We start from the raw sequence: 20,996 nt of genomic DNA, 5'->3' as shown, positions 1-20,996 counted from the left end.
TGAGATTTCTGGAACTTTCCCAATTTGGTCAAAATCCAATTAGCAAGATAGAGAATACGTTGTGTCCATTTGTTACAAACAAAACACAGAAAAATGATGTGGAGATCCTCATTGGTCGACTTCTTATTACAGCTCAATCTAGCTAAAATCTCTTAATATAATTATTCAGATGCCACAAATCCTTTTCTAATGAAAGTAAACAAGTTACAAACATTAGTAAGGTCATGAACTGGGACTGAAATTCAAACAGCCACATTAGCATGAATCCAAAATGAGCCCGTTGACACTTTTTAAATGTCGTGACAGTTAAAACATTTCTGTTAGAGCGATGAAATTAAATGTGTCCATCATGGTCAGGAAGGAGTACTGTGATAAAACAGAGACACTTATGAACGAATGTGCTTCTGTTGCTTCACTACACTCTGCTCTTAAAAAACCCTGAAATAACAATTAAAGTTACTCCAAGGAATTTTAAGTTTTTTAAGCCACCAAACAGGGCAGAAACAGACTGCAACAGATTGTCAGGTCTGCAGAGAGGATCATTGGTTCCAGCCCTCCATCCTGGACTTGTACACCTCCAGAGTCAGGAAACGGGCTGGAAAGATCACTGCAGACCATCACACCCTGGACACAAGCTGTTCCAACTCCTCCCCTCTGGAGGGCGCTACAGAGCTCTGTACGCCAAAACCACCAGATACAGCAACAGCTTCTTTCTGCTGGCCGTCACTCTCATGAACAATAAATAAGTCATACTGCACTACCTCTGTTTGCACTGTTTCCACCACTTGCACTATCACCTCAATTCCATTGCCATTGTTTATAGGTTTATGTTCACATGTGTGTGTGTGTGTGTATATATATATATATATATATATATATATATTAGTGCTGGGCAACGATTCAAATATTTAATCGCGATTAATCTCATTGTTATGGCAAAGTTCAATAATGAATTCAAAAGTAGTGTATTGCGCACTTTTATTTTAAAAGTACTGCTATATGAACAAAAGGGCAATAACATTTGGTTCACGAGATGCAGGTAGCATGTTTTATACTTAATGTGAATATAATTCATACTTTGTTGGCATCTTATTCTGAAAACCGGATGTTCGTCTGAAGAAACCGGATGTTGTCTCACGTTAATCTTTCCGCTAACTTTCAAAGTCCTTCGCTCGCTCCCGATCTGTACCGTTTAAATGCGTTTACCGTGAATGTCAGCATATAGGTGCACTAACATGTAAGTGTCTGCTGACTTTACCGCAGCGATGTCCAGTAGTCTCCAGGGAGAGCAACAGCTGGTGCAGCTTCTCTCTTTATTTCTGCCCCCCCCCCTCGACCAGAAGCGGAAGTCGCCTTTTCTCTACGGCAACCCTGAAGGGACATATCATCTCCAATACAAAACGATAAACATGAGACAGTCTGTTACAATAATAACAAATAAAAATTCCCTATATTGTAGTATTTGTAGGTGTTTTAATAAGTATATAAATACCTCTAAAGCTCAAGCCCAGTGTTTGGGGTTGATTGACTGTCAGCTGCTGACACAGCTGCTTTGTGTGAACTCGTCAGCCATGTGGTCTTTATAAGGACGGCAGCCTTCTTATGATCTGGCTTGCTAGACTGTCCAGCCTTTTGTTGTTTTATGTTTGATTCCTGCATTTTAAAACTCATCTGATTTAAAGAGAGAAGAGACTTTGATATCCCTCTGTTCCCCTTAAAGAGTTTGCTTTTAGTCGTGTTCGCTCTCACCACAGTAGTGACATTTAAAAGAGACGTGAGGTGAAGAAGACACACAGTTGATCCCTCAGAATAATTCAGAACAGAAATCTGTGACTTTAGTCTTTGAATATAATCTCTCCTACTTAAAAAAGAGAAACATGAACCCCGTTGTGATTACTCAGAGAGCTCAACCTAAATGTGAATGAAATATTTTTTGTTAAATGTACAGGGAGTGCATTTCCCCAAAATGCTGCCTCATCTGGACGGTTGGGACTCGTTCAACGCTAAAAAATAATTTTTTTTATTAACAAACTGCAGTCTAGATTTGAGTACCTTTTAAATTTACAATATTTCTTTGAGAGAATTACTGAGACACAAAAACATCTTTCACTCCGTGACTTCATAGTCTGTCTTATTCAATAAGAAAAGTCTTTGTTTTTGTCTTTGTCTGCTTTTTGTTGACTTGTAACACAGAAGGAAATATAAACTATATTGTCCCAAGAGTCACCGTTGATTTTATTTGTCACGAGACTTCCGTACTTCAGTAACAACACTCCTGTAATTCTTTACCCAAATGACAATTCTTTCCTAAACCTAACTCAGTACGAAGTTGTTTCCTGTGAAGAAGGAAGTTTATTTTGAAAAGACTGTGTATGTAACGAGCAGAAATAGACGTGTGTAAGTAGATATCATACGAAGTGTTGTATGAGGATATGTTGGCTTCCAACAAATATTCAGACAGATAACAATGTGTTTTTTTGTGGCATAATAAAAAGATAACAAAAGAAATGTGCTCACACGCTGTCGATTTCAAAACGGTGAATAAAATGTGAGCAACAGTCACAAGGTCTCCACGTAAAAGTTTAAAGTTAAGAGCGTGTGGCTCAGTATGAACCTGGAGAGTGACATAGTTGCTTTCTAAGTTGCTAAAGAGACTCTGTCCCAACAGACCCCGCTCTCACTTAAAAACAATGTTCGTGTTTTTAATGCCGTTCAAGTACACTGATGTTAGGAAACATGCAAAAATCAAGACATTGTGGATGAAACAAATCTAGAAAGATGTTAAAAACTTAGACAGATAATGGTTCATCTTTAAAAAAAGGTTTTATTTCTTTTTCATGTTAATTAGCTTTGGGTGCAGTTTAGCTATCTATCATTTCCTGATAAAATGTACTAAACAGTATAAAACGAACCGATAGTTCTGATTCTCACTGAGAAGCTGCAGGTTGCAGAAATAATTTTTACTTCATATTAATCGCAGAGATTCATAAGAATAAAACAAAGAACTTAAACTGGAGTTGAACAAACGTGCAGTTAATGATTTCTCACATGCAAAATACAAAGATAGACGTCAATGGGAGGTTTGGAAAGATCACTTTGAGTTTAAAGTGATCACACTTTAAAAACTGAAAATCAAACCAAAGAGTCTGACTGGTCAGGTTTGTTTTTTGGTGTATTTAAATAACTGTGAATTTTAATCGTGAGGAAAAAGTGGAGAAAATGTTATAATAATAATAATAATAATAATAATAATAATAATGTTCATCCTACAATATGTGAGAGCAGCTCTGACTGGAGAGAGAACAGGGAGAGAGGATGGTGGCATTTATAAACTGTGTGACGCACAAGGTGGACTCCTTTCTCCTGTGTGTGTGTGTGTGTGTGTGTGTGTGTGTGTGTGTGTGTGTGTGTGTGTGTGTGTGAGGTCAAGTTAAGCTATTCTTATGAGGATGGAGCCTTGACAGAGGACATTTTGAGACATCCCCAAAAAGAGTGATACTGATTTTATTAAATTCATGGTTAATACAAAATCACCTGATAATATTTCCACAACCGCATGTGTGTGAGTGTGTGTGTGTTAGGAGGGCAGAAAGAGGCATGAATGCATTTTACATTTAGCTTATCATTCACAGAAACAAACACCGTCTGTCTTAAATCCACTTCATTTTCATTTCCCGTCATGTAGCTTTAAGGTCGAATGATCATCTTGTTACCTGGAAGCTGTATGATGTTTAATAGAATATTGAAATCGCTCAGTTCTTTATTTATTATGTCATTCCGACATATTTTGGTATGTTCGAAAAAAAGTAGCTTGTGTCAGAAACACTAAACATTATAAAGTTAAAGTTACTACGAGGAACTTTCATGTTGTGTTGATTCTGTCGCCCCCTGTGGACTAAAGTGGTAGTGTCTCTGAGCACTAGAGTCCCTTTAGAAAACCTCTCCTTCTACTGCACCAGGGTCTGACAGTCTGCTGGAGGATCTGGGTCTGTCCACGGTGGACCGGTCTCTGCTGGAGGATCTGGGTCTGTCCACGGTGGACCGGTCTCTGCTGGAGGATCTGAGTCTGTCCACGGTGGACCGGTCTTTGCTGGAGGATCTGGGTCTGTCCACGGTGGACCGGTCTCTGCTCGGGGATCTGGGTCTGTCTTCAGTGGACCGGTCTCTGCTGGAGGATCTGGGTCTGTCCACGGTGGACCGGTCTCTGCTGGAGTCTGAGCTGAAGGAGGTTCTGGTGAACCTGCATGAGTTCATCTGGTTTCACCAGAATCCGACCCGGTGGCTCCGATGACGAGCATTAAGAATAACTCTATAGAAACAGACCATCTTCTCTCTGATGGTCTCTGTACTGATGGAGGTCTGATAGAGGATTAGGACTACACTGAGACTGGTTCATAGAGGATCAGGACTACACTGAGACTGGTTCATATAGAGCAGGGGTGGGCAATTATTTTCCCCAAGGGGCCACATGAGAAACAGGGCCTGTTGTGGAGGGCCGGACCAACAGACTGAACTCAGTCCTGCTCTATATTATTCCACGTCTTAATAAAAAGCAGTATGTTGTTTGGTGTTGATGAGCTGTGAGTGGTGAGAGTAAATGTTATGATCAGTGGTGGAATGTAACTAAGTATATTTGCTTAAGTACTGTACTTATGTACAAATTCAAGGTACTTTACTTGAGTATTTCTATTTTATTCAACTTTGTACTTCTACTCCACTACATCTCAGAGGGAAATATTGTACTTTTTACTCCACTGCATTTGTCTGGCAGCTTTAGTTATTAGTTACTTTGCACATTATAATGTTTCAAACCTTTAACTACACAAACTGAACAACAGAGTATAAAGGAGTTAAAATGAGCTCCACCTGAAACATCTGCAGCAGGAATAATCCAAACAACATACTGTTTAAATTTGTAATATCCATATATAATAGTTGAACACTGACGGGGATCATGTTTTTGCAAAATTAGTACTTTTATTACTATAACTATTACTATACAAATTACCTCTTTCTGTTTTTCAGTTCAGTGCGATAAATCTAGTCTTTGTTGGGCTTAAACGAGTTCACTGAAGTCAGGCTGAATGTGTGAGATGTGAAGGACAGCTGACAGCTGATCATCAGTGAGAGAGGATCTGGATCTGGATTTGTTGAACTTCATCACGGAGAATGTTTGTTCACAGATGTAGGCAGATCCAAAGAGAAGCAACATCTTCTGAGCATGCCTCCTCATGTGTGGAACGTTCTCCTCTTTGAGAGAAGAATATAGATCCAGCAGTGATACTGACTTAAAGTGCTCTGCAGTCCTGCATCAGACTGCAGGTCAATGAGCTGGAGCTGAACATCACTGGGAGCATCATCCACACTGCACGTGAAGGAGAAGACATCATGTTTCACTCTCAACTGTTGTGAAGTCTTGAAATGGCCTTAAACTCAGCATGCAGAGCTCCTAACATGGATGATACCTGTGGAGATGTTCAACTGATGGTGTGGCTTCTTTCAGGGTGTGCAGGTGGGTGAGAGTGTTTCCTGCAACGTAGTCATGAAAGCCTTCACCAGGCTACATGTCATGTGCAGAGAGGCCCTTGCCTTGCAGTTTGGTATTCAGATCATTCATTAGTGCCGTCACATCAACAGCAAATGAAAGATCTGTCATCCAGTTTACATCAGAGAGCTCTGGGATGTTCTTGCCTTTCTTCTCACAGAGCTCTTGAATCTCTGCTCTCAGGTCCTGAACTCTTTGAAGCACTTTGCCCAGACTGAGCCACTGACAGCTGTGTGTGAGCCTCTGTCACTGTGTTCAGTCTCATGCTGCTCCAAGAGTGCAACACACTGTCTGTGATCCAATGCTCGTGCCCTGATGACGTTAACTACTTTAGTTACATCATCAGTAACATGGTTAAGTTTGAGCACTGACTTACACAACACATTCTGATGTATAACACAATGCAAAAATACACATTTCAGTTCTGGCTCTATTTCAGTCACTTTATCTTGCATCCGCTTTAAAAGTCCGACATTTTTCCCCGTCAGATTTGGACAACCATCAGTTGTGACACATGCCAGTTTGTCCCATTTCAGTCCCAGCTTGTGGAAGCATTTACCTCCGTGAACACATCACTCCCCGTCATCGTCCCTTTCATTGACTGCATTGCTGCAGCTCGTCTGTAATCACCAAGTCTTTCGTTATCCCACCTACAAAGATGAGTAACTGGGCTGTGTCGTGGACATCACAGCTCTCGTCAGAGCCAAGGAGAAAAGTTGGAAATGGTCTGATTTTTTTTGCAGCCGAAGCTCCATGTTTCCCGCGATATCCTCGATCCTCCTCGTTACCCAGTGAGCATTTTTCCGTTGAATAGACGTTTAGAGCCAAAAGACCAAGTGACACAGGCAGCAGTTCATTTGTATTCATGCAGGTTCTGGTGAACCTGCATGAGTTCATCTGGTTTCACCAGAATCCGACCCGGTGGCTCCGATGACGAGCATCAAGAATAACTCTATAGAAACAGACCATCTTCTCTCTGATGGTCTCTTTACTGATGGAGGTCTGATAGAGGATCAGGACTACACTGAGACTGGTTCATATAGAGGATCAGGACTACACTGAGACTGGTTCATATAGAGGATCAGGACTAAACTGAGACTGGTTCATATAGAGGATCAGGACTACACTGAGACTGGTTCATATAGAGGACCAGGACTACACTGAGACTGGTTCATATAGAGGATCAGGACTAGACTGAGACTGGTTCATATAGAGGATCAGGACTAGACTGAGACTGGTTCATATAGAGGATCAGGACTAGACTGAGACTGGTTCATATAGAGGATCAGGACTAGACTGAGACTGGTTCATATAGAGGATCAGGACTAAACTGAGACTGGTTCATATAGAGGATCAGGACTAGACTGAGACTGGTTCATATAGAGGATCAGGACTAGACTGAGACTGGTTCATATAGAGGATCAGGACTAGACTGAGACTGGTTCATATAGAGGATCAGGACTAGACTGAGACTGGTTCATATAGAGGATCAGGACTAAACTGAGACTGGTTCATATAGAGGATCAGGACTAGACTGAGACTGGTTCATATAGAGGATCAGGACTAGACTGAGACTGGTTCATATAGAGGATCAGGACTAAACTGAGACTGGTTCATATAGAGGATCAGGACTAGACTGAGACTGGTTCATATAGAGGATCAGGACTACACTGAGACTGGTTCATATAGAGGATCAGGACTACACTGAGACTGTTTAATAACTAGTTTAAAGTTGCTCACAGTACTTTAAATAAATAAGATCATATATTGTTGAACAAACATGCAGAGTTCTTATGTGTCTCATGTCCTCACTAGAGGGTCAAACCTCCAGAGCTCTGCTGCTGTTGTTTCCCACATTCCCACCAGAACACTTCCTCTTCAGTTCTAAGAAAACATCAAGACGCTGCAATGAGGAAGAAACTCCTCAAAGCACTAAGATGTCGTCACTATGAACCAGTATGAGCATATTGCAGCATGGGCTTCATGTTCTGGTGGGCGTAGAGTTTGACTAACTTATGTGTTTATGAGTGTGTCAAACATCATCATGGTTTATTTTGCATTTGACTGCAAAACACCACAAGAGAAAGGAAGTGTGAGCTGTTTAAATATCTATATTGATATCTAGATTATTATCTACAAGACATTAAGAGAGATGAAAGGCTGATCTCTCTGCATGAATATAAGAAAAGATTCCACGTCACGATAAGGAAGTGCTGCTTCACTAATAAGAGGAAGTAAACGCTGCGTCTCTTAAAGAAACACTCGGTCAGAAGCTTTGACAGTTGAAGGCGTGAGAACCAGAGACAGAGACAGAGACACACGATGGTTGAAGTCAGATGGATTCAAATGACTTTATTTGTGACGCTGCTGCTGCTTCAGTTTACAGGTCAGAATATAAAACATACACGACTAAAAGAAACGTGACTGGAAGTATTTGAGGAACTTGATTTAAGTTAAACGACCAAGTTTGTCGAGTGGATTCTTGTAAAAGGACATTTGATATTGTTTGTTATTAATATCATCATCACATATAACTGTAAACTAAAAAGCTTTATTCTTATCACACATTTTTTATATTTACTCATGTCTTCAACAGCAGTAACTGGACAAACGTCATCCTCCCTCTTCACCAGAGATGGAGATGACGTCACTTTGCCTTGTAACAAAGAGATAAAACATGAGGACAAATGTAACGGTTCTGTTTGGATTTACAGTCGTTCTGGTGAATCAGCAGCAGTAGAGCTGATTAAACTTGGGGTGATTAATAATAATGTGATCACCAAAGATAAATCCAACAGACTGGGTTTGACAGCAGACTGTTCTCTGGTTATAAGAAATGTAACAGCTGAAGATTTTGGTCGTTACGCCTGCAGACAGTTTAACAAAACAGGAGAACAACAAGGTCACGATGCTGTGGTTGTTCTGTCTGTTATTAACAGTGAGTATTTACATCATAATGTTTTCAGATCAAACTGTCAATACACTGAAACATTACAATAATTCAGATTACTGTGATGAAGTTAATGTTACTCTTGTTGTCTTTCTCTCATTATGAACTTCTTCACCAGTGGATGAACACACATTCGATGATACGGTCTTCTTGTCCTGCTCTGTGTTGACAGACACTGGGTGTAAACACACAGTAGAGTGGCTGTATGAGGGTAATGAGAAGGATGTGGAGACATCACAGAGTGTCTGTTCAGCCAGAGTGACATTTAAAACTCCTCATCTTAATCAGAAGTCAAAGTATTACGAGTTACTGAAGTGTAACGTGACAGACAGACAGAGTGGAAACACGCTGCTGTGTAAAGCCGGCCCCCAGTCCTCATGTGAGAACACAGGTAATGTTTCTGATAAGTTATAAGATTATATAATTGTCTCTCATTTAGTCTCAGATGGTAAACATTGAGGTATTTTATCACCATTTATTGTGTTTTGCTTTTTCTAATCATATTCAACAAAATCAAAAGGAAGCTCATCAGTGGAGAGAAACATTACACCGTCTCCAAACAACGACCCTCCAACAACAACAGCAGCAGGTAGAGACTTAACATCTTACGTCTTTCTCTCTTTATGAAGCATAAAGTATGAATGTCAGACCCACACTTGGCTGTGGGACGAGATATTCACGTTGGGAATGTTTATTTATTTTCTCTGAGCTACAGGATTTTAAATAAACAGAATGCTACAGACAAAATGTTTTTAATGTTTTTATTCTTATTTCCAGGTTGGTGGAGGTTCATCATTTTGGGTTTAGCAACTCTCGTAATGATTGTTGTGGCGGTCTACATATGGAAGAGAACTAAAGGTGAGAACATTCACAGACGTCATTGTTATAAATAAGATGTACACAGTGGAAACTTAAGTCGACTCTTTTTTTGTCTTTTCAGGGAACAAAACACAGATGGAGGTCAATGCTGTGAGTTTTAAACCTGAACAATCAAACGCTTGTGCTTCTGATATTTCACGAGTTTACAATTAGAATAAAGAGAGGCCTGTAACACGAAGCGAGTTCAACATACCCAGACAATCTCTAGGGTTTCTCTTGGGCAGGGGTCGCCAATTGGCGGAACGCGGTCCGGACCCAGACGCCGTTGTATCCGGACCCAGGACCTAAAATCGATTTTATTTTGACAGGGCGCTTCTATTTTAACCGGCGCAGCTTTTTCAGCCTTTACGGTACTTGTTGAGCGGTGCAGGAAACGCACCGACCAATGCGTTGTAAATCACATCACGTGATGCAGCTCAGCCAATCAAATATGGGTATTCTGAGATGTACACACACCGGGGGAGAGACGAGGGAAGAGAAGGACGAGCAGGAGAATAATACTGAGTCAGAGAAGTTCACATGACGTTCTCCAAAGAGAGAAAAGTGGTCAAAGAGACCAGAGTCTTTAACCAAGAATGAACAGACTCTTACAGGTTAATTCTTCACACGGACAGTTTATAACCAGTGTGTCTCACATGTTCAGAGACCGTGACGATTATTAAAAGCGGTAAATGAAGCGACACTACGAGACAAAGCACAACTCTTTATAGCAAACGTACCCACTCACATCTGAATGAAGTCACAGAAAATAAACCTGAGAGTCCAATATGATCAGAAGACTAACACATGAATTCACTGACCAATGATGTTACCAGAGAGAATAGAGCTGAAACAAGTAGTTTAATAACCACAGATAAAGTCCATGCACAAACATTTCTCTTGTTAGAAGATGAGAAAAATATAATTTCGTGGCTTTTTTGATTGACATCACTTCACACCTGAATGAACTGAATTTAAAGCTGCAGGACAATTCAGTGAAATTCATTTTTCTAAAATTAAGTACTTTATATTAAGATGCACATTTTTGAAAAGCTTTCTGTTATGTCAGTTATTCTTTAATCCAGCTCTTATTTTACTTGAAATGAGAAGAACATGTATTTATGTATTTCTATGTATTATTTATAATCCATCCAGTTAAATTTGAAAACTGAGAATAATAATTGTTAAAATATAATTGATGTGTACTTTCTTTATTTGATTTGACAGTTGTTGACTACACAGAGACATTGTTACTACTAGGTTTCTTGTGTGTGTGTGTATATATATATACATATGTATATATATATATATATATATATATATATATCCAAAACACACCAGCAAGTCCACCTCTGAATGGCTTAAGAAAAACAAAATGAAGACTTTGGAGTGGCCTAGTCAAAGTCCCGACCTGAATCCGATTGAGATGCTGTGGCATGACCTTAAAAGGCGGTTCATGCTCGAAAACCCTCCAATGTGGTTGAATTACAACAATTCTGCAAAGATGAGTGGGCCAAAATTCCTCTACAGCGCTGTAAAAGACTCATTGCCAGTTATCGCAAATGCTTGATTGCAGCTGTTGCTGCTAAGGGTGGCCCAACCAGTTATTAGGTTTAGGGGGCAATCACTTTTTCACACAGGGCCATGTAGGTTTGGATTGTTTTTCCCCTTAATAATAAAAACCTTCATTTAAAAACTGCATTTTGTGTTTACTTGTGTTATCTTTGTCTAATATTTAAATTTGTTTGATGATCTAAAACATTTAAGTGTGACAAACATGCAAAAACATAAGAAATCAGGAAGGGGGCAAACACTTTTTCACACAACTGTATGTATGTGTATATATATATATATATATATATATATATATATGCCACTAAATAGCGCAAGTTAGATATTATTGTAATGTTCTGGACCTTTGCCCGAGGAGATTTTCTCAATCTGGACCTTTTGGAATTTTAATTGAATACCCCTGCTCTAGGGTATCTTCAGGGTATCTTCAGGGTATCTGTAAGAAGTGAACCTAAAGCTCAGAGTTAACCCTGAAGGTACTTTGCTGACTCTAAATCCTGCTTCGTGTTACAGGCCTCATAACTGTAAACAGACTGTTTTTAATCCAAGTGGCTGCAGCGATGATGATGCTTCATCTGTTCCATTCATCTCAGAACCTCAGGTGTGTTGTGTTGTGTTTCACAGGTGCATCGTGAAGATGAAGATGAAGATGAAGGTACAGTGACCTATGAGAACGTTGGAGAACCTTCTGCTTCTGTCAGACTCCACTGATCAACATCATCTGCTCACAAAAGAACCAATAAACCTTGTAATATAATGTTGAGTATTTTCTCAGGCGTATAAAAAACTTAAGTCTAAATTTTCTTCCAGTTTAACAATTTAAACTTTACATTAAGATTGTTCTCATTGCTCTTCATATGTTCTCTATTTGACATTCTGAGCATTAATATATTATAAAACAACGTTCTGCTCTGCAAAGATATGCTGACGTATATTAATTTAGCACCTTTGAGTTTAAGCTTTGCACAAGTTTTTGAGTCTCTTTGTGTACACAAGAGATTAATTCATTTTAATTCATAACACGGCTGTAAACATGTTGCTGTTAGTCCAGTGTATATATATATATATATATGTATATATATATATATATATATATATGTATATATATATATATATATATATATATATATGTATATATATATATATATATATATGTATATATATATATATATATATATGTATATATATATATATATATATATATATATATGTATATATATATATATATATATATGTATATATATATATATATATATATTATTTTGTACACATTGTTGTGTTGGTTTGAATGAGCTGTCAGCCTTAATAGAGTCTCTTTGTTATGACTCAGAATTATATAGTCTGCAAATAAAAAATGTGCTTGATAACGACTCATGCATCGTGTTTTCTATAACTGTATCATAGCTGTTGTTTCCCACATTCTCACCAGAACACTTCCTCTTCAGTTCTAAGAAAACATCAAGACGCTGCAATGAGGAACAAACTCCTCAAAGCACTAAGATGTCGTCACTATGAACCAGTATGAGCATATTGCAGCATGGGCTTCATGTTCTGGTGGGCGTAGAGTTTGACTAACTTATGTGTTTATGAGTGTGTCAAACATCATCATGGTTTTGTTACTCAGCTGTATTTTAAGGTCATTGTTGGACATTTACATTTAAACTCAACTCCCTCAGAACTCCTGCTCGTCTCTTCAGGACGTCTTAAACATCATCGCCACAAAATCAAGTATTGAATGATTAAAACTGTTAAATCTAATAACAGTTAGAGCGATCTAATTAAACATCATTGAAATGATTTTATGTTGTTTTGTAAATGATTGACACAAAATAAAAGAGCAACAGTCACAAGGTCTCCACGTAAAAGTTTAAAGTTAAGAGCGTGTGGCTCAGTATGAACCTGGAGAGTGACATAGTTGCTTTCTAAGTTGCTAAAGAGACTCTGTCCCAACAGACCCCGCTCTCACTTAAAAACAATGTTCGTGTTTTTAATGCCGTTCAAGTACACTGATGTTAGGAAACATGCAAAAATCAAGACATTGTGGATGAAACAGATCTAGAAAGATGTTAAAAACTTAGACAGATAATGGTTCATCTTTAAAAAAAGGTTTTATTTCTTTTTCATGTTAATTAGCTTTGGTTGCAGTTTAGCTATCTATCATTTCCTGATAAAATGTACTAAACAGTATAAAACTAACAGATAAGAGTTTTGACTCTGTCTGAGAAGCTGCAGGTTGCAGGAAGTCCTTTGTACTTCATATTAATCGCAGAGATTCATAAGAATAAAACAAAGAACTTAAACTGGAGTTGAACAAACGTGCAGTTCATGATTTCTCACATGCAAAATACAACGATAGACGTCAATGGGAGGTTTGGAAAGATCACTTTGAGTTTAAAGTGATCACACTTTAAAAACTGAAAATCAAACCAAAGAGTCTGACTGGTCAGGTTTGTTTTTTGGTGTATTTAAATAACTGTGAATTTTAATCGTGAGGAAAAAGTGGAGAAAATGTTATAATAATAATAATAATAATAATGTTCATCCTACAATATGTGAGAGCAGCTCTGACTGGAGAGAGAACAGGGAGAGAGGATGGTGGCATTTATAAACTGTGTGACGCACAAGGTGGACTCCTTTCTCCTGTGTGTGTGTGTGTGTGTGTGTGTGTGTGTGTGTGTGTGTTATTTATAGTCCTGATTGGCGTCATCAGCTCCGAACAACCCACTGCTGTTTCAGAAAGTCACGCTGCGATGCAACATGTTAACCATCAGCATGCGTCATGGCCGAGACCCAACTGCACACCGAGCTGTCACACTTTTGTGCATTTGTGCATTTTCAATCTGTGCATATATTTTAAAGTGGAAATGTGGAAAAGTTTCTACGCGTTTCTACTGCACGTGTTTGTTTTGTTTTATTTTATTTTATTTTGTTTTGTTTTGTTCTGTTTTACGTTATTTTTCTTCAATTTATTTCATTTTATTTTTCTTCAATTTATTCAATTAATTTTTTTACTTTAAGCTTTAATAATTTAACAAACAAATAAACAAAACAAATAGAGGAGAAACAAAATAAAATACTAACTAAAATAAATGAAGTAGTTACCAGAAAGATAAAATAAAGAAAATCGTGAATATACAATCTTCTTTTCCTCAAAGAATATAAGAGTATAAGAAACCATCCAATAATAAAAGTTGGACTGACTGAGTCAAACCAGTAGCCGGTACGTAACATCTGTGTCCGTGTTACATGCAGATCTGTTCTTTTCCCTCAGCTGATGCCAGAAATGTTGAAGCCAAGTGGGTCTCAACATGTTTTCAGTGTGTTTTGTTTTTTCATTGCTTCAAAGCGTCGCTGCAGGAACTCCTCCGAGAGTCGCCAAACCCCATAAAAACAGTGAAAACACTGTAAAACTGCTACGAGGAGCAATTCACAAAGGGCTGTTTTTCTGGTTTTGATGTAATTATGACTTAAAAAATACACGAGGGGGAAAAAAAGCTTGAAGAGTTGAGCTTGAACGTATAAGCTTGGTGGTGGTGAAGCACTTGATGTGGTTATAATGGGGCTTACTGGAAACACGTTGGCAGGACGGACGATTCTACACGCTGACGTTTTGGGAGTTTGGTCCATTTGTCATCGAACAGAGCTTTTTAATAATGCTGCTGTTTCGTCTTTATTAAATATGGCTGAGCTGCAAAAATGCTGCTGGTCCAACACTTCCCAAAAGTCCCCCCCCCCCCCCCCTAACTAAGTAGTTGTGTTGGGTCAAGCTAACTAAGTAGTTTTGTTGGCTCAAGCTAACTAAGTTATTTCCTGTCTAGACAGAAGTTTAAAATAGACTGTGTGCATGTAACGAGCGGAAATTGACACGTTTTGCTGACTTTCAGAGGAAAACTCACTAAAAATGAGGAGTAACCAATATTCAGACAGCTAACATTAGCATCAACGGATGAGCCAGAAAATAAGCTCTTAAGTTTGTTACTTATTTATTTTATTATTTTTATTATTATTTTAAAGTTTTGTAAAGTGTTCAGCTTTTATAATTCAACAAACAAATAAACAGAAAAAAGGAGGAGAAACACAATAACATCCTAAATAAATGACATCACCGTCAAAAGTCATTGAATAGTTGAATAAAAAGAGTAAAATAAAAAATATATAAAATATATATTTCTGAGTAGTAAACTGACCAAGCCTCTTCTTCTTCCTGAAGCCTGACGTTAGATTTTTACTTCTGCTGATTGCATTCACGCTTCAAAAATCATAAAAGTTGTGTTGATTTGTGAAGATCAAACGGTTGTTTGCCATCTTGTGTAATACGTCATCCCTGCAGAACTCTTCATGCTATAAATGAATGGGCTTTCACCATAGATGGTGACTGAACAGACATTTATTGAAATGATTATTTAAACCAAACCACAGCTGATAAATGTTATTGTATTTCGTTTGTTTGTCTTTACGTCACGTCATTAGTCCCTGAAGCCCAGTTTGTCTTGGACCACTTTCTCTCTTTCCTGTTGTAACGTTGAAGCTCTGACCGACGCTCTCTAGAGGAACGCTTCATCTTACAAAACCTAGAAATGTAGAAGAGAGACGGTCCAAAGCGGGTCTGTGGGTCGCTCTGACAGTTTGATTGATGCAGGAGACTGTGGGAGGATCTGGCTGCAGGGTTTGAGGTTTGAATGTTGTGGTGGAGCTCATGTGAAACAGTATCTGACACACACACACACACACACACACACACACACACACAGACACACAGAGAGCCTGGCAGCCATAGTGTTGCTGTCCACAGACAAAATGAGACAATCAAGTATCATTTCCTGGATCTCTCTCTGCTCATTATTCATGTGTTCATGGGAGGAAAGTCTCTTCCTCATGTGTTTGTGATGGACAAGAAGACGGACATACAGAGTAGTTTATCAGACTACATACATTTTTACTTCAGGGTATTTGTCAACCTTCTTCCACCTATTTATTTATTTTTATTCCCAGAACAGGAGTCAGGTTTCATTTAGGAAAATGGAGACGCAGTGATGGCAACTGTCCACTGGGTGGTGCTGTAGTAAAGGCGTCCAGATCGTTTTAATCCTCCATGATCAATAATAAAAATGATCAATATTCACCCACCACTGTGGCTTGTAGAGGAGATACTCTCAAATGTTTCTGTTGATGAATAAAGTGTTTAATTGTTCCAGACGTGGAGGGAAATCCTCGGTCACATTATATGTTCAGTGCCTTGCTTAAGAGCACTTCAGTGATGGTTTCAAACATGCAGAGCATCTCTCTTCACTGATCCCTGGTGTTGCGTTTCTGTGTCAGAGTCTGTTAGCAGGTTGAGCTGCAGAGAGGTCAAAGGTTAAGATGCAACCTTAAAGGTAACAATAAGCTACTTTCACAGTTTCTTATGAGTTCATATTGTTTTATTGATTACAGCATCTTTTAGGCATTTTCTCCTTTTTCAGAAAGAAACCAAGATGAAACACAAAGAAACCAAATCAAAGACAAACAAAGTAAAATATCATACAGCACCGTAAGTCAGTAAGACGTGATCGTAACATACAAAACAAATGAGCTCATTCTCATACAAAAATAAAACTACAAAAAGCATCCCGGGTCAAACTCTTCCTCTTCGTCGTTTACATGATAATCTTCTGAACAGGACCAACGTCACGAGGAGTTCAGTTCAAAGAAAACTTTGCAACGGTGCAAATTAAATGGATCCATAAGTAGTCTTGCATGTTGATGAAGTTCTCCGCTGGTTATAATTTAAACATGGCACCACACATCTGAGCTCGGTCAGGTCAAACCCTCCTGGTACCTGGAGACGATGCCTTCAGGCTCCCGTGGTTTGTTTCAGCCTCATGTCTGAACTGTGAGGACGTCTGACGCCTCCTGGTGGTCGTCTGGTGGCTACGCTCTCTGCACGGCGCTCAGCGGACTGTTGGACTCTGCAAGAACAGCAGCAGCATCGCAGAGAAACACAATATGAATTACTGGTTGGTTGGTGTGTGTGTGTGTGTGTGTGTGTGTGTGTGTGTGTGTGGGGGGGTGTGGTTACCTGATGGCAGCTCGGCCGTCTGTATGCGGCTCTCCTCCAGCGTTACGAAGCAGCGGCTCTTCTCTCCTCTCGTCTCGATGTCACAGGTCAGAACTGCGATGGGACCCTTCCCCCCCTTCAGGTGGACCTGGATGTTGTCCTGCATCAACACACACACACACACACACATCAATATTTTATCTAAAAACACAGGTTTGAACGAGTCGCATATCTATTCTATCAATTCTATCGCCTGATGGTCGCCGAAATAATATCAGACAACAAAAGCTGTGTTGAAAAACAACAACAAACAAGACTGAAGAAATAAACCTTCACTCGTGGAGACACTCTGAGGACTGATCGAACGGTCCCTCAGTGATTATGACACCGTTGTTTTGAGTGAAGAGCCCGTCACACGTTTGACCGTCTTTACCTCTTGCGGAGCCGGAACCTCCAGCTTGGTTTCCTCCGGAGCTTTGACCACGAGCACCGTCTGCTCCTGGAAGGCTGCGAGCCGGCTGACGTCCTCGTGGGTCACGTAGGCCGACGTGCAGGAACAACAAAGGTCAAAGAAAACCTGCTCATACGATAGATTCACTCCAACACCAGAGAGTGGATTCAGGCCTCTGGGCTTCGTTTGGACTGTTTACAACAGCTGGTTGATGACCTCATGTTGATGACCTCATGTTGATGACCTCATCTGTGTTGATGCGTAACGTGACATCAATAAAACCCGGTGACATTGTTGGGCAATAGGAAGAGGACGGATTCATGGATAAAAACTGCAATAACTCTTTTGGCCACATGGGGGCAGCAAAGAAACTGATAACACATTGACATATATCACCTTATACATTTTAGCAATTAGTTGCCTTCACAGAGCAACATATCCTTCATGTTGAGTCATGTATCGGTCAACCTGATGAATCTAATATTCTCTCTCTTGGTCTCAACCACCTCCCAAAATAAACGTCTGAGCTCCTGAGCGGACGGATGGAAGTCTATCGTGAAAGTAAAAAGGATATTCGGCGTTCCCCTCGTCGTCGGTCATGTCGAAGAGCTGCTGGGCGCAGCTTTTGATGAGCGTGTCCAGCGTGTCCTCCACCAGCTTCAGGTTCTCCAACTCTCTCTGGAACTTCTGCTGGTTGATCCCCACAAAGCTGGAGATCTGACAGCTTCCTCTGGACGGACGACAGTCACAGAGAAGGTTTACGAGCAGCACGCTGTTTATTTCATCATCAGTCAGGCTCTCATGTCAAAGATGACGTTTTAAATCGTCTTTAACGTGGAGAAATAGGGATTAATAAAGAGTATAAATGTGTTCATAAAGCACCGAACTATAATAATATAATAATACAAGATGAATTCATCTCGTCACTCACATCCACTTGAACGTGTTGGCGGACTTCTTCTTGATGAGGCTGATTCCCTCCAGGACGTTGGTGATGTCGTAGACTCGGCGCCGGCGGGTCTGCAGGCTCGTGGTCACGTGACGGAGGTCCACGCAGCCGTCCGGAGACTCCAGCAGCAGCTCCAGGAAACGCTGCGTCAGCATCCACAGAGACACATCTGCATTACAACGACAAGAGTTACAGCTGGAAGACGTGGCAAAGAAACAAGAACAAAAAGATGTTCTAATTCAAACTTTGTGTCTAAGAATAGATGCAACAAAGTGTTTCCTGAGCAGAACAACCCGTCTGTGATAACTCTCTGTCCTTTAATACAGAGATGATTTCATTAAAGGACAGAAACACGCACCGGATCTCTTGGTGCGGATCCTCGTCTGCAGCGGACTGAAGCTGGAACGAAGGAGACGTCAAAACATCGTATGAAACTTTAAATGAAATTAGTCACATCTGTGCTCCACAACATCTGCCCCCAGATGTGAATCACAGCATATAAATGGAAACAATAAATAAAAAGTAGAAAGCAGATGTTAGACCGAACCAGGAGACTTTGTTTACCTCGTCTTCTTGGCCCCGGAGGTCTTCTTGGGTCCTGGATCCTGAAATTGTTGAAGCTTATTGTTATTGGATATTTTGATTAATTAAAATAAAAATACTTTTTACTCGACTTTAAATCGGTAAATATATATAAAGTAGTTCAGAGTTACACTTGACTGGTATGAATAAGAATCTAAGTGTTTAACGTGCTGATGATCTCCTGACCTGCTGTGGAGGTTCTGGTGCCGGAGGCTCCACTTGAACAGGACCATCATCTCCACCTTCATCATCATCATCATCATCACCACCACAGCCTCCACCGGGGGCCCACTGATCCTCCTCCTCGGACGACTCGGCCCCCCAGGGGCTGATGAGGCCCATGGGCCCGTCCAGGTCGGGGGGCATGATGGGGATGGCGTCTCCGTTGACCACGCCGGAGGAGATGTCCTGCGGCAGGAAGTGGTCCTCACAGATCAGGTGCTGCTCTGTCGAGTCCTGCTTGTCCGTCTCCCTCAGCGCCGCCAGCCACACCTGAACACACACACACACACACACACACACACACACACACACACACACAGTCACCCGTGTTACCGCTGCTCTGCTGCATCCGTTCACACCGGACACCTCTTCACTGCTTTGTCTTGACTTCACGAACATGAAGACGGGACTAGAGCTGCAAAGGACGATGAAAACGTACCTTTGGAGGAGGATACAGTACGAAGGCAATGCTGGGTCTTATGGCATTTCACTACAGTGTCAATGTCTAAATGTGACACAGACAATGTTACAAAGTGCTTTACATAAACTATATGTATCTGTATTATTAATCTTATGTCTTTAAGTGTCACTTTTTGTATACAGTTAGCAATAATAATGACTCGTTTAACATCGAGTTGATGCCGATATTTAGTCGTTGTTTTAGTTGTTTTGCTTCTGATAAAATACAACAATGTATTTAATGATAATGACTGAAACAAACACTTTAACAGTTATTGTCGGCACAACGCATTGTCTCTGTCATAGTATACGTTATAAGGATCACAGAGTAGTTAATAAGTGCAGATCTAACAAAAACATATTGTTTCATTCATTGATATAAAATAAATTGCTGTTTAACGACAACATGATACCGGATAGCCTTCAATCTAAATATGTCGACCACTATTCAACTCTCAACGTTAACTGAGTGAACTAATTAAATCAAAGTTCTACTAAATAGTCGATTCTGACATTTTCTATTAGAAGTCTTAACAGTTATGTCTCCTCTAAATATGTTAAAGGTGTGTTTCTGTCTGTATCACATGGTAAATACAGCAAAATAAACACGTTATTTTACATTTATTTCCCATTAATTCCCATTGAAAGTTTCCACCTCGACTATTCTCGGACCCCTGGTGTTTATAGCAGTAACGTGTTCGGTGCTGGACTCACACAGGTGAGCTAACCACCAGCCAATACAGAATAAACCTCTTTATTCCAGTAACTAGACGTTACGTTACATCAAAGTATCTCAGCTTTTGGTTAAACTCGTGCGTCCGTACCTTGACCCGCGCGGTGTCTTGTGGGAAGTTGAAAAACCTCTTCGGTGGTCGGTTGAAGATCCCCCGGTTGACGTTCGTCACGCGGTTCTGACACCCGGACACGACACACTTCACCATGTTAACGCTGACCCGAACCGACCCGGACTAACGGTGCGTCCGCGCTCCCCCCGTCTGTATAACCGATAACAACACCCGCCGCCACAACGCGACTGTCCCGGTTTGTTTACGTCGTGCTTCGTTGTTGTTTTCCAAACCGGAAAGGGTGTGTTTATGAACCGGAAATACAACAAAGGAGGGAAATATAGCAGAGCGCGCCAATGTGGCGCCACCTAGTGTCTGAGAACCGTTATTACACATATTTAGACAATAGGAAATTACAATAAATGTATTTGTTTTTGTCATTATCTACTGATTTACTTGAATAACCTATAAAGACACAACATTAACTATCTAAATATCATGTTTTTTATTTTCAATATGAGATTAAGTGACACTGAAATATTAGTTTTAAACTCCTTTCCCTTACAATAGACTATATTCTGCACAA

The 20,996-nt window shown here is 40.0% G+C and overlaps 2 protein-coding genes and 1 pseudogene across 4 annotated transcripts; 1 reads left to right on the top strand and 2 right to left on the bottom strand.

Annotated features, from left to right (window-relative positions):
- Positions 1-5,454: 5,454 nt before the first annotated feature.
- Positions 5,455-7,402, bottom strand: LOC142941862 (general transcription factor II-I repeat domain-containing protein 2A-like; annotated as a pseudogene).
- A 374-nt stretch (positions 7,403-7,776) lies between these two features.
- Positions 7,777-11,972, top strand: LOC142942413 (uncharacterized). Of its 3 annotated transcripts, none has more exons than XM_076084716.1 (7): positions 7,777-7,931; positions 8,145-8,483; positions 8,614-8,886; positions 9,016-9,084; positions 9,273-9,353; positions 9,436-9,464; positions 11,550-11,972. In XM_076084716.1, exons 1-7 carry the CDS (start codon positions 7,868-7,870, stop codon positions 11,634-11,636), a joined length of 942 nt encoding a protein of 313 aa, XP_075940831.1. In that variant the 5' UTR covers positions 7,777-7,867; the 3' UTR covers positions 11,637-11,972. The 3 variants fall into 3 exon arrangements, with proteins under 3 accessions (XP_075940831.1, XP_075940832.1, XP_075940830.1); XM_076084717.1 differs by having other exon boundaries at positions 7,788-7,931; positions 8,142-8,483; positions 8,668-8,886; XM_076084715.1 differs by having other exon boundaries at positions 7,788-7,931; positions 8,142-8,483.
- Positions 11,973-16,323: 4,351 nt separating this feature from the next.
- Positions 16,324-20,712, bottom strand: e2f6 (E2F transcription factor 6). Its single transcript, XM_076084344.1, has 9 exons — positions 20,450-20,712; positions 19,131-19,436; positions 18,927-18,967; positions 18,721-18,761; positions 18,345-18,531; positions 17,988-18,143; positions 17,396-17,510; positions 16,984-17,122; positions 16,324-16,873 (listed from the first exon to the last, which is right to left on the bottom strand). Exons 1-9 carry the CDS (start codon positions 20,564-20,566, stop codon positions 16,836-16,838), a joined length of 1,140 nt encoding a protein of 379 aa, XP_075940459.1. The 5' UTR covers positions 20,567-20,712; the 3' UTR covers positions 16,324-16,835.
- Between the last annotated feature and the right edge of the window lie 284 nt (positions 20,713-20,996).

This window comes from Anarhichas minor, unplaced genomic scaffold (assembly GCF_050575085.1).
Source record: "Anarhichas minor isolate MPS153535 unplaced genomic scaffold, ASM5057508v1 ptg000136l, whole genome shotgun sequence".
NCBI lineage: Eukaryota > Metazoa > Chordata > Actinopteri > Perciformes > Anarhichadidae > Anarhichas > Anarhichas minor.
Note: the sequence above shows the minus strand (reverse complement) of the source record. Positions and strands in the feature narration are given on the sequence as shown.